General features: G+C 38.1%; 1 protein-coding gene across 2 annotated transcripts in view; it reads left to right on the forward strand.

Annotated features, from left to right (window-relative positions):
* abca7 (ATP-binding cassette, sub-family A (ABC1), member 7) overlaps positions 1-13,717 on the forward strand; it is a 28,442-nt gene extending 14,725 nt beyond the window's left edge. The window contains exons 26-49 of one of the 2 annotated variants that reach the window (XM_052569232.1): positions 178-201; positions 305-453; positions 1,462-1,586; positions 1,671-1,763; positions 2,324-2,516; positions 3,282-3,376; positions 3,472-3,504; positions 3,594-3,699; positions 4,198-4,272; positions 4,354-4,523; positions 4,873-5,050; positions 5,132-5,247; positions 5,426-5,570; positions 6,180-6,303; positions 6,410-6,539; positions 6,635-6,758; positions 6,834-6,896; positions 6,975-7,081; positions 7,208-7,349; positions 9,694-9,828; positions 9,935-10,038; positions 10,227-10,319; positions 10,985-11,228; positions 12,331-13,717. In XM_052569232.1, coding sequence (XP_052425192.1) covers positions 178-201; positions 305-453; positions 1,462-1,586; positions 1,671-1,763; positions 2,324-2,516; positions 3,282-3,376; positions 3,472-3,504; positions 3,594-3,699; positions 4,198-4,272; positions 4,354-4,523; positions 4,873-5,050; positions 5,132-5,247; positions 5,426-5,570; positions 6,180-6,303; positions 6,410-6,539; positions 6,635-6,758; positions 6,834-6,896; positions 6,975-7,081; positions 7,208-7,349; positions 9,694-9,828; positions 9,935-10,038; positions 10,227-10,319; positions 10,985-11,228; positions 12,331-12,735 — 3,173 coding nt within the window. In that variant the 3' untranslated portion in view covers positions 12,736-13,717. The remainder of the gene's footprint in view (positions 1-177; positions 202-304; positions 454-1,461; positions 1,587-1,670; positions 1,764-2,323; positions 2,517-3,281; positions 3,377-3,471; positions 3,505-3,593; positions 3,700-4,197; positions 4,273-4,353; positions 4,524-4,872; positions 5,051-5,131; positions 5,248-5,425; positions 5,571-6,179; positions 6,304-6,409; positions 6,540-6,634; positions 6,759-6,833; positions 6,897-6,974; positions 7,082-7,207; positions 7,350-9,693; positions 9,829-9,934; positions 10,039-10,226; positions 10,320-10,984; positions 11,229-12,330) is intronic. The other variant, XM_052569234.1, reaches the window with a different exon arrangement.
* The last annotated feature ends 335 nt before the right edge of the window (positions 13,718-14,052 follow it).

Genomic DNA, 14,052 nt, shown 5'->3' on the forward strand with positions numbered 1-14,052 from the left:
TGGGATAAATCATGTTTAGAAAGGATATTATGCAAGTTGGGACGCACTGAAACAGTGATTTCAATTGAAATCATGAATGGCGAAAAAAGATCCGAAGTGTGAGGTGTGGTTTTGTAAGGAATTTAAAAGAAGATTTTATTTATTTATTTTTTGCTCTTCTCTCTGCTTCGCTGGCAGGACGAAAACAGCCAATCAGGAGAGGTATAAAACAAAACTGAATGTAGTCATTGTTGACAGTAGCACCGCAGGTCAGAACAGCTGTAATGAGATGTCATTAACCAGAAGCTCTTTCTCTGGCACACAGAGGCCCGGGAGACAGAACCGCTGAGTGGGGACGGTCAGGGGGGCAATGCTCCTCTAACAGGCTGCTTCCTCACATGTCAGCAGCTTCGAGCGCTTTTCACCAAAAGACTGAAGTATGCCCTTCGCAGTCGCAGAGGCATTCTTGCTCAGGTACACAGAACTGATAGATCAGTTACTATGATCTTTTTGAAATTATCAACTAATAAGTATGTGTGTGTGTGTGTGTGTGTGTGTGTGTGTGTGTCTTATTGCATTAACCATATACATGTTCTTGGTATTATAGTGCATTATTCAATAGTACAGGTTATTACAAATGAAAAAAAAAAAAAAAAAAAAAAAAAATATATATATATATATATATATATATATATATATATATATTGTCTGCTTTGACAGCAGTTAATTCTAAGTAATTTGGCACTTAGAAGTAATATGTAAGGTTATAGTAATATTCAGCATTTTGTTCCTTGTCTTCCGAGTTTTTTGAGGCCACTTTCTGATGGCTGTTGAATATTTAATTACCTTTGCTGTCACTTAATGCATATCTTTTAAAAGATAAATAAAAAAAGTCTTAAATGTAAATATACAAAAAATTTTAATCCTAAATTCCGAAATTATGGTATTTAAGACGATGTTTTTGATTTTTATCATTTATTTAGACAAAATAGTATAGAATTTAAAACATGCCAAACCACGCAAATAGTTATCGGCTTAAATCTGTCAACAACAATTTTAATTATTTTGATCAGTACATATTGAGTCATCAGAAAGAAATGTATTTAAATGTATTTATATATATATATATATATATATATTATAATTTCAATTTAACAAAAGTATGTAATGTATATAAAAGTATATAATGTCAAATACACTACCGTTCAAAAACAAAGTTTTCTTTTTCAATAATAATGAAATTAACTACAAGTAAATTGCTCAAAATTGATAGTAAAGACATTTCGAATGTTACGAAAATTTTTAAATGAATGCTGTTCTTGGATCATGTGACACTAAAGACTGGAGTAAAATGTCACAATATTATTGTTTTTATTGTATTTTTGATTAAATAAATGTAGCTTTGTTAAGCATAAGAGATTTCTTTCAAAAACATTATCAAACAATGGTCTATTTTTTTATGAAGACAATGTGTGTTTGCAGATTGTTCTTCCTGCGGTGTTTGTCCTTATCGCTCTGCTCTTCAGTCTCATTGTCCCACCCTTTGGGAAATATCCACCCCTGGAGCTCCAGCCATGGATGTACGGAGAGCAGTTCACCTTCTTCAGGTACACATTCAGGGATGGTGAGAAAAAATTCAAGAAAAATCCTGCTGTCACCTTCAGATCGCTTATTTTCTCTTTCCCATAAAGCAATGATGCCCCACAGAATCCAGCCATACAGAACCTCCTGGACGCCCTGCTGAACCCACCTGGGTTTGGGACCAGATGTATGGAGCCGAGCGGGTAGGATCCCTGTCATAAGCAAATAAACTAGCCTGTTTAATAGGGCTGCACAATTAAACAAAATTAAATCTCAAAGGCAATAAATTGCGATCAGGCAGAAGCTGCAATTGTCATGCGTATGTTTCAGTGAAGCACAGTTCTGTGATCAGCAGTAAATCTCCATCCAAAGGCCAGAGGCCGCTCTCATGCTGAAAATCCAAATATGCCGTTATTAAATGTGGTATTTTCATGGGCTCTCAGATGGATCAGCATTTACTACACAGAGCTGTAGTTCACTGAGAAGAATAAGCAAACAGCTGTCATAATTGCAAAGTATTTGGTCGATTTCATAATCCTATGATTATATCGTCTGTGATTATGAACGCAATTTTGCTTGTCAGAGAACTACGGCTCTGTGTAGGACATGCTGCTCCACCTGAAAGCAGGTGATTTACTGCTAATCACAGAACCGGCTTCACTTACTAAATGCATAAGACAATCACGATTAATTTCATTGGATTAATAGTGTAGCCCAACTATTTAATCAGTGTATTGTGATGTTTAATTGTGTGCTTTTTCAGAGACACTGAGTGTTCAGAGGAAGGTGAAATAAAGTTTGTCCGGCCCCAGATTCCCTTCAGTATGTGGCAACTCTTTCAAAAAGGCAACTGGACTGTAGAGAAGCCGTCCCCTGACTGCGAGTGCAGCACCGAGGATATCCGCAGGATGCTGCCGGACTGTCCGGAGGGGGCAGGGGGAATCCCCCCTCCTCAGGTCTGTCCTCCATCCTTGTGTTCATTCATAATATACAATACACTCAAACGTTGTGGGTCTGTAACATTTAACTTGTTGTTTTTAAAAGAAGATTTTTAGACTGGATGATAATAAGATCAGATCTCTGTGTGGAGCACTGGCTGTTGTCAGACTCCTTGTGCAAACAGAAATCCCACTGGACTGTTATAATTATAAAAAAAAAATTGTAAATGTAAATGGATATTTCCTACTGACACACTACAGCAAAAGACAGAAATAACTGACTTAAAACCATTTTTTGTTGGTGAAAATACTTTTTGCACAGTACTGTATTATATGAATAGAAAGAGAACAGAATTCATTTAAAATAATATTTTGTAACAATGTTGATTTTTTTTTTACAATTTCACTTTGATAAATGTAATTCATTAAATATCTGAATAAAAGTATTAATTCTTAAATAATATTCTTTCTGACCCCAAACCTTTGAATGAGTGTAACTTCATGTGCTGTATGTTGTGTTCCCAGAAATATACCGTCATTGTTAATAATAATAATAATTATTATTATAATGATTTGACTTTTACATTTATTGGTCTGCACAGTAAAAAACACATTTGAGAAAAAGAACTTAGAAACCAAGAGAAAAAAGAGAAATGTTTAATAAATGAATCTTGAAAATATAAGTTAAAAACACAGATTTAAATGGAATAATTTTAGCTGTTTTTTTTTATTATTTTTGTGTTTTTGTTTTTGTACTAAAACTACCACCTTTTCCCAATGTAGATGAAATCAATGACAGGTGATTTCCTGCAAAATCTGACTGGTCGCAACATTTCTGACTACCTCATCAAAACATATCCCCAGATTCTGAAGAAAAGGTTCCTCTTTCATTTATTTCTTAAAACGCTCAGTAATAAAATAAAAATATCTGTTTTGACAGCAGAGATGTGTATTTTCTCTCTCTCACACACAGTTTGAAGACGAAAAAATGGGTAAATGAATTTAGGTGAGCTGATTGCCATCGGAAATCCAAACATTCAATATTTAATTTCCTTTCAATTCAGTGTTCATATCAGTTCTGCTTACCTGTCGCAGATATGGAGGTTTCTCTCTCGGAGCAAAAAGCTCTCAAGCTGTGGATGAGCCACATTACCTGGAGGAGTCTGTTTTGGCTATCAGGAGACGCTACAACATTGTAGAGGTATGCCACCTCGCTTTTTGGCTGGTTCTTCATATTCTGTGCAGTGGTTAATGCATTTTTCTATTAAGGGGTGATATTTGCATCATCTTTCATATAAAATTCTTACATTTAATCAATAAATTCAGTTACAATAAGACGACACTATAGGACTGTTACCAATAAAATCAATTTGGTGACACAGAAGTGGCATCTGAAGTGGCATCTAGATGTATTTGTACAGACTGACAGAATGCAACTCAAAGGTGGCATAAATGTATTTACACTGCAATTAATTTTAAAATTGCATAAATAATGATATGAATTTAAAAAATATATAGTGTTTTTTTAATGATAGACAATATTGTGTCTTAAATTTATTTCACACAGTTAAAGTGTGCACTCTCAAGGTGTTTTTTTTTGTTAGGTTCATGCAAAGGCAGTGACACGCTTGATTATTGTCAGGTTGCCCATCGTAAAAACAACATTGTCATAGACAATACGTATACGTATCTTTTGCAGAATGGCTCTTTAGATCAGCTCCTTCACAGACTACCAGATGTCCTTGCGGGACTCACCAGCCAAAATAACGTGAAGGTGAGTAAGACACATGTGAGTGACCTCTCAAGCTCAAGCTCCTGATCTCTTCATTTGGCTGTGATATGTTCTCTCTCTCAGGTCTGGTTTAATAATAAAGGATGGCATGCCATGGCATCATTCGTGAATATCATGAACAATGGTCTCCTTCGTGCCAACCTGCCACCTGACATGGAAAGACGTAAATATGGAATGACAGCCTACAATCACCCGCTCAACCTCACCAAGGAGCAGCTGACAGAGATGGCCCTGTATGTAATCAGTGTCTGCTGAGAGAAATCCACTAAAGCTGCCATTGCCTTTTCACATCTCCAACAACGACAGACCAGAGCTCATTTGTTTCCAATGGAAAATAGTTTAGGAGCTGTATAGAATTCTGATCGTATGCATATGCAATGTTTAACTAGGGGGCAAAATGCGAGAATTGTATGTGAGATCAAGAATATATTTCTACTGTTGTAGTCTGACTTGCATGCACTGTCTACACCAATTTAACATCTGAGTGATTAAAGAAAGTATTTAATCGAGGTCTTGGAAAATTGGAAATAATTGTTTAGTGAAAAATCTGTCAATGCTTTTCTTTCTCTCTGGTCTCTGCAGGATGACCACCTCAGTGGACGTTCTGGTGTCCATTTGTGTTATTTTCGCCATGTCATTTGTTCCTGCCAGCTTCGTCCTGTTCCTTATTGAGGAACGGGTGAGTAAATCAAAACACCTCCAGTTTGTCAGCGGAGTGAAGCCCATCCTGTACTGGACCACCAACTACGTATGGGACATGGTCAGTTCTGCAGGTTTGATGTGGCTGAGAAATAGCTTAAAATGGTGATTAAAACTGATTTAGTGTTTCTTGCGTTTGCAGCTGAACTATACTGTACCAGCCACTATGGTGGTCTTCATCTTCATCAGCTTCCAGCAGGAGTCATATGTATCTGAGAAGAATCTGCCTGCACTGGTGCTCTTACTCTTGCTGTATGGGTGAGAAATGATTACATCACTGGAGATTTACTGGTTCAGTTAATGACTCTTCAGCACATTAGTGCATTTACTAACCTTCCTTGTTTTGTTTCGGTGGTCCCCAGCATGGTCCTGCTTAACCGTCTAAACCTCCTTGGTCAACCATGTTGATCCACCACTTTGTTTGTGTCTGTTGCAGCTGGTCTATCACTCCACTCATGTACCCAGCCTCCTTCATCTTCTCCGTCCCTAGCACTGCCTACGTGGTCCTCACCTCCATCAACCTCTTTATCGGCATCAATGGCAGCGTTGCCACCTTTGTCCTGGAGCTCTTTATTGACGAGGTGAGGGATGCAGACCACACCAACTGCTTACCATGATTAACCCATGTGCATCCTGTTCCTGGCTCCACATCCTTAGTTAAAAAAAAAAAAATTAACAGAATTTACAAAAAGAATGATAGTTTACAGCTATTTTGCTTCACAGAATGTAAAAAAACAAAAATAGCATTCAATAAAAAAGCTTGAATACTGTATTTTTCTGACTATAAGTCGCACCTGAGTATAAGTCGCATCAGTCCAAAAATACGTCATGACGAGGAAAAAAAACATATATAAGTCGCACTGGACTATAGGTCGCATTTATTTGGAACCAAGAACCAAGAGAAAACATTACCGTCTACAGCCGCGAGAGGGCGCTCTATGTCTTCAGTGTAGACTACAGGAGAACTGAGTATCACAGAGCGCCCTCTCACGGCTGGAGACGGTAATGTTTTCTATTGGTTCATTTCTCTCGGTTCATGTCAAATTAATTTTGATAAATAAGTCGCGCCTGACTATGAGTCGCAGGACCAGTCAAACTATGAAAAGAACTGCGATTTATAGTCCGGTAAATAACAAAAAAAAAGTCAAATGTAAGAAATAAAATCTATTTTATTTTTATGTTGTACTCAGCATTTGAACGAGGTTAACAGGATCCTGAAGAAGGTCTTTCTGATCTTCCCTCACTTCTGTCTGGGCCGAGGTCTCATTGACATGGCCAAGAACCAAGCCATGGCAGATGCGTTTCAGCGGCTGGGTAATTTTACGAAGAGCTCTGTCACTGATAAACGAATAGTTCTGCAGTAGGCATGGGCAACTGTGAGATTTAAATTGTCATGTACCCTGTTTTTGGATTACAACAGGAACCAAACAGAATCTGGATCCTTTATCCTGGGATTTTGTCGGGAAGAACCTGTTTGCAATGGCGATGGAAGGAATTGTGTTTTTCATCTTCACTGTTCTCCTGCAGTATAAATTCTTTGTTAATTTGAGGTACATTTGTATGCTTGAATTGTGATATCGAATACATTAACATACATACAGCTGTGTAGTTGTTCCTAATAAATAAATACATATTTTCCCTTCAGCCGATGGTCTGGCTTTGTGCTGCCCCCCCTGGGCACGGAGGATGAGGATGTGGCGAGAGAGCGAGATCGTGTGAAGAGTGGTAGAGCTGTGGGAGACGTTCTCATCCTCAAAGACCTTAGCAAGGTACACCAAATACCACACAAACAGCTGTAAAACGTTATCTACTCAAGGGTTAAACCTGACTTTTGGTGTCTGTAGGTATACCAGGCAGGCAGGAAGCCAGCTGTGAACCGGCTTTGCTTGGGCATTCCTCGGGGAGAGGTAACCAGAGATGCATATCACAGACCTCTCTTGGAAATACATACTAGCGCTAAGTATTTCTTTGTTTTCCCATTGCAGTGTTTTGGGCTTCTTGGTGTTAACGGAGCTGGGAAAACCTCAACCTTTCGCATGCTAACAGGAGACACCCACATCACTTACGGAGAAGCATTTCTTAGCAACCACAGGTTAGACCCTAGTCATGCAAAAATATGTGATACACATCATAGCAATATTTTCTAATTAATTACTATTACTACATCCTGGCAACTAATCCCAACATCCTAACATTACCAAGCATTTGTTTTATTCAGCGTTCTTACAGAAATGCAGAAGGTTCATCAGCTGATGGGCTACTGTCCCCAGTTTGATGCCATCAGTGACCTGCTGACGGGACGAGAGCACCTAGAGTTCTACGCACGCCTCAGAGGAGTGCCTGAGGCTCATGTTGCAAAGGTACAGGATGCTTCAAAAATATTATCATGGTTTATTATTATTATATTAAAATGCAGTCTAAGCACATCATACTAAATATCAAGTATGCTTTTAATACTAAATTCCTAGCTTGTTTCAAATAGACCCTCAGGACTTAAAGGTACAATTTGTAAGATATTTGGAGTAAAATATCCAAAAACCACTAGGCTGGTGTTACATATTTTGTCCAGCTGGTTACTAACAATATCTCTAATGTTTTCAACTACTTGTAAATCATGAGAAAATTCACATTTTAAAAAGTGACGCGGGGCAGTGCAGTCGCCTGTCAATGACGTTAGTTACCCTTTATTACCGCCTTTACTGATGTAGAAACCACATGACAACAGTGTCACAAAGGCGGAAGTAGTTTAGTGACAAACTTCAACTAGAAAGAGATGCCGATCACGCTTGTGATTTACTCGACAGGTGAGTTATTTTGATTCGTATCTTTACAGAAAACGTATGCTATTATAACGATCAACAAGATTAGTATTATGGGGCATAGACGCAAAACGCGGGGCATCGCGTCTCTAGACCCGCACGAGGACGCGTCTGATCCATAGTCTGATTGCATCTTTGCATTGACTTTGTATGTAATCTACTCGCGCAAATCGTTGAACTCGCGTTAAATCCATGATTTATCTTTCCGTCTGATTGATGGTCGTCAGCGGTTGGGTAGAAGACACCAAATCCCATCATTCCATGCTCCTCCTTAGCGTCATCAAACCACGCAATTGTTATTGTTTTAATAGTGCGCCCTCTAGTGGCAGGTCCTACAACCTGTTCCTTTAAAGGAATCAACCAAAAAATTTTAATGTACTTGATATATTTTCCATGATTGAAACAAGATACCTTCTGATGTTCATTCATGTTTATTTAGTGCTATAACTAGTAAAGAGGAAGATGTGATTAGTTCACATGACGCTTGTACAGAGGCACTACAGCAATCTGTCACGACACATTAAATACTTAATCTTAAATATACCTAGACTCTCTTTCTGATGGCACCCATTCACTGCAGAGGATCCTTTGGCGAGGATGCGATGTAGTGTTACATTTCTCCAGATCTGCTCTGATCTAGAAACAAACTCTTCTAAATTTCTTCTTGGGTGGACACCTCATCTCATTTTCTAGTATATATATATATAGTTTAATTCCATAGTTGGCTCCACATCATTTGGTAAGTAGGGCTGTGAGACCTGTTCTAAATGCCATAGATATTGCGTTATGTTCAAGCACAGTTTTCTGGCCCAGACGCAGCCATTGTAAGTTGTCTATATAGTCAACATTTCTCTTCGCTAGTTCTTTGATATCGCTCTGGTGTTTGGGCCACAAAGACTGAAGTTACTCAGTCCCTCCAGGATTTAGTGATTCTGCGATCGCTGAATGTAACGCTAAATCAAACAAACTCAAAATAATTCAGAGATTGCAATTTTTCAAGATTGCTTCAGATTTCAAGCAGAATTTGGGCCTAGACATGTCATCTAATGTCATGGAAACATGCATTCAGCCGAAGCCCACTTTGAATCAATCGTTAAACTTCTGTTTGTGCCTGTGCATCATCACACTGTAAATCGCTTATGCTCTCCAACACTCTGAGTGAATTTTTTTTTTATTATCAACCAGTTAAAAACCAGTCAGAACTGCCTATAAATCTTCCCTTACCTCTTACCTTGGACCAGCCCTGAGTGAGCTGTCATCAGTCCACTACTGTTTCAATGCCTGAGCAGGTGTAGACAGAAATGTCTCCCAAGCGATTGAGGTGTTCTGTTGTTGGATGTAATAATGAACATAGCAGTCATCATTTACTCCTGACATCTGAGCCGACACAGTGGATTACTTTTTATTTTTTTAGGAAATGCACGCCCAATCTACCTAAATGTGCCTATTTTTTAATAAATCACGGCTGAAGGGCACAACGCAAAGCTTTTATAAAATGGTTACCACAAAATAAAAAATATCTTTTTTAAAATGTATGTAAGTTTATTAAATGCTGTCTTTCAGCTAAAAAATAGTTCCTGATAGCAAGAGTAAATAGAAAGAACATGCCTCAGCTAATGAGCCTTTTTCACAAATATCAGAAATTACGTCAACGCAGGGTAAAGTTAATGTTAGTTACGTAAGTTACGAAGCCAGAGACACGGGAAGTGTGAAGAAGGCTTTTTTTGTTTGCTTCTTTGTTTTTTATTTAACATTTCAACATTTTAAAATACAGCTTTTGAGAAAAGCCACTAAAAAACTGTAGGCCACAAAAATCAGAAAAAAATCCTGCAAAAATCCTGTAAGGACTAGTTACTTGAAGTGTTTTTTAATGCCTGTCCTGTAGGTGGCACAGTGGGGAGTGCAGAAGCTTGGTCTGAGTCAGTATGCTGAGCGAGAGGCTGGGGGCTACAGCGGAGGAAACAAGCGCAAACTGTCCACCGCCATTTCCCTCATTGGAGCTGCGCCTGTCATCTTCCTGGTATGTTTCTACTATCACACTTGTGAAGTAGTTTTACTAAATATTATTTGGTCCTGTATTATGTGGCTGTAAACTGTCTATCTCCACTCTCATCTGTGATTTTCAGGATGAGCCAACAACTGGGATGGACCCAAAGGCCAAGCGCTTCCTCTGGAACTGCATCCTAAATGTGATCAAAGAGGGACGATCCGTCGTTCTCACCTCCCACAGGTAGAGGACACTTCTAGTTTCATACATGGATCCCTTAGACTGGGATCTGCCCACTCAGGCCAGGAAAGACCATCTGACTGATATGTACAGTGACTGATGCAACATTTTGTTCTCTAATAAAATTGTGATAAATATAAGGTATAAAGCCTCTGTGTGTGGCTGAATTGGTGGTTCTGCTGTCTTTGCAGTATGGAAGAGTGTGAGGCTCTGTGCACCCGAATGGCCATCATGGTGAACGGCAGGTTCCAGTGTCTGGGTTCAGTTCAGCACCTGAAGAACAGGTAACACTAACTTCATGCGGTTCAGTATACTCTGTATATCACATACTTTTTTAAAAACAGTAATCTTTGTAGTCAGATAAAAATAAAGTCAGATACAGAGATTGTGAATTTTAACAGTAATGTTAAAAAGAAAGAAAAAAATTGAGAAAGTTTCCTGTGATGGGTAGGTTTATGTGTAGGGTTAGTGTGGGGCGATAGAAAATATGGTTTGTACCGTATAAAGACCTACAAGAGAAGCTAACCAGATTGTGTGTTTGTCAACAATATTGGACTTGTATTGCTAAATATGCAGATATTAAAGTGGGTAAGGCAAACTGTCTGCCTAATAGGAGTGTACTTTTGGGTCTTTTGCCTTTTTCCTCTAAGTTTAGGAGATTTCTCTGCAAAAGCTTTAATCATTCAAAATCAGTTCCCATGTGGAGAAAATGAATGGGATATTTAACTTCTGGGATCCAGCGGTTGCACTCTATGGATATTAAAAAATGAGAGCTTAAATTGCCTTATAGGATGAAAAATTAGGAACAAAGTGCTCTGGTTGTACAGTATAATGCATTTTAGCAGAAAAAATACTGTATTCTGCAAAACTGTTATATAATACTATTCAAGCCCTAATATGTGATACTAAATATGTTTTCATTTGCATCCTTTTTGTCTTTTTCTTCTAGGTTCGGAGACGGTTACACAATAATCCTCCGTTTGTCCAGCCCATCTACAGAACCATGTCCGGTGGACGCCTTCATCCAGAGCTCCTTCCCGGGCATCCAGCTGAAGGAGAGACACCAGAATGTTCTCCAGTACCAGCTGCCATCACAAGCCTGTTCACTCGCTTGTGTCTTTGAGCTTCTGTCGAATAATTATGAGGAGCTGGGGATAGTTGACTACTCGGTGTCACAGACTACACTGGATCAAGTAAGAGAACAGTGCTGCGACTCTATTCCAAACCCTAGTGTACTGCCTTGCTGTCTATTTAGGCAGCTAGTTTCTAAGAAGCATACTATCATGGCATAAACGATAATCTGACAAATAGCTCTCCTTAACAGATTTGACTCACTATTGATTTCTGTAGAATTTTGCTTTAGCACATTGCTAAGATAACACAATTCTCAAATACATAAAAGCACAACATTTTTTTTTTTTAATTAGTCTGAAATTAGCTTTTTTCCACAATTCCACACTTTATTTTAATGTCCAATTCCCACTATTAACCAACTTTATTTTGTCTAATTGACTAAAATCAATTTACAAGCAAATAACTATGACTTTTACATCCATAAAGTCCTAATTTGCTGCTGATTAATATTAGTAAGGTAGATGTGTAATATTAGTAAGGTAGTTGTTAGATTCATCTATTGGGCAGGATTAGGGAGGTAGAATATGATCATGCAGAATATGTGCTTTATAAGCACAAAAAATCAGCTAATATGTTAATAATAGGCATGCTAATAAACAACTCATTTTGCCAGTGTGATCCCATTTTTAGGGGAAGATTTACTAACAGTTTTCACCAGCGCAAACCATTGGCTTTAAAATAGTTTTGTCAGGATTTACTAAAGACCCACATTAAAGAGTTAGCGCTGACAAGGCATGGACAGTTATTTTTGCGCCTTCATTTATTGAATATGTGTTTGTGGGAGTTTCCTTTTCAGATGCAAAATTTATGGGAGGAGAGTATTAAAATGAATGAGCAATGCACTTTACTAACGTTTGCGCTTGTCAAATTACCGATATTTGCGTCATTATTTCACGCCCAAAAAAGCCTGTCTTCAACTATTTTGCACCTGTGTCGCTCTGCTTATTTGCAACGATGCTAATTTGGGTTGCGTTCGGTATATTGCGTTGCTCGATATGGTCGATCTGTGTTCTTTAATTTGCGTGTTGTCATTAAATCATCCACAGAGATTTCCATGGCCATCGGCGCTGTTTTTGAACTGTGCAAATTTGCCGTTTTGCCCTTAGATTCTTGTGACTCTTGAGCTTGTTACTCAGAACTAAGAGTGTTTTCCTCCTGCAGGTGTTTGTTAACTTTGCTAAAGAGCAGACAGATGATGAAGAGCTCAGGGAAGTCATGATAAATGGTGGAGGATCCGTGGCGAATCAAGCCAACAGACCTCAACGGCCCACAGACCTCAAACTCAAGATTTCCAGCAGATCTTCCACACCGCACTCTTTAACAACGCCCTCTACAGATCAAGCTACTCGCTCAGTACAAACCCCCGAGTCTGCATTCACTGGCTCAAAGACCAAAAGGAGCAAATCAAACAGTCCATCGGTCTCAGGACAGCAGCAGCAGATCCGGATGGAACCTGTTGGTGAGGCAGCTAATGGATCAAACCCCCTCGAGGACCAGACTCCTGGGAAAAAAGACCCATCCACGTTGTTTATTGTCGGAAGCAAAACACAGGAAAGCAAAGTGTAAGAAGTCAAAGACGTTAGGAACTGAACAGTCATGATGTGGATCACCAGTGAGTCATTTGGTGCCTTGTTCAATTGTGGTTTTCAAAAATCAAATGGAATTATTTTAAAAGCAATCAATTATTCATTCAGATTGGCTCTCCTGGTAATCCTGCAGTTCCTCGTTGAATGTATGTCTAGCTCAGGGGTGTCAAACTCAATTCCTGGAGGGCCGGAGCCCTTCAGAGTTTGGTTCCCGCTTTAAAAAACATAAGCCTTAAAGACTTGATTAGTTGAATCAGGTGTGTTTAATTAGGGTTGAATCTAAACTATGCAGGGCTCCGGCCCTCCAGATATTGACTTTGACCCCCCTGGTCTAGACCTTACTCTGAAACTTGAAGATAACACATGACATTGTGTATGTGTTTTGGCAGGAACACTATCCCAGACCTCTTTAATGCATAAAATGATGCATATTTTCTTGAAGTCCGTTTCACTTCCATATGGTATTTGCTTTGTGCAACCCAGTTTGGATATGATTTTTTTTTTTTTTCAGAATATTTTACATTATAGCAAACCTCTTTATTTCTACATGTATGTCGAGGTCAAATGTGCAGTGCAGAGATGTTATCAGACACAAAATCTGCCGCCTTGTGTTTTTATTTATTTCCTGATTTTTGGTATAAGGTTTATTTATCTTTTGAATTTTTCATTTCTTTTCTGATGCACTTAAAACAGTTCTATTCTTGTAGTCTGGGTTATCACTGTGTCTATTCACTGCAATGATTGTTACAATGCTTGATATGTAGCTCTTTTTATGTAGTATTTATTGTATGTACAACCCAGAAATATTATGTATGAAATGAGTAAAGTAAAGTTTGAATGTTAAGTTTGTAATCTTCCTTATGTGCATGATGCTGGATGTTAAAATGCTGGAATATTTATAATTTATAATATTATTATGCAAATCTCTATATATGTATTAATAAATAGCTGGGTACCCTGCAGATGCTTGGTTTGTGCACATTTTTTATAAAAACACTGCATTGGGTTAAAAAGGTCACTGATGTCATTATTAATGCAATTTTTAATCAATTAACACAGCAACTGAATTAAGAAAAGTAGTTAATTTTCAAGGTTGCATATTAGTAATATATATATTTTTTTCTTTTGTAATTATTATGTGACTTTTATGACCATATTGAAATAGTATATTGAGGAGTTTTGAATTGAAAACTGTTTAGAATTAACTGTTGTGAAAGTGGTTAACACTTACAAGATCTTAGACGCACACTTTCTTTTAAATGGTCATATCTCTATCAATATCAAGATTTCTCATGTA

Source organism: Carassius gibelio, chromosome B11 (assembly GCF_023724105.1).
Source record: "Carassius gibelio isolate Cgi1373 ecotype wild population from Czech Republic chromosome B11, carGib1.2-hapl.c, whole genome shotgun sequence".
Lineage (NCBI taxonomy): Eukaryota > Metazoa > Chordata > Actinopteri > Cypriniformes > Cyprinidae > Carassius > Carassius gibelio.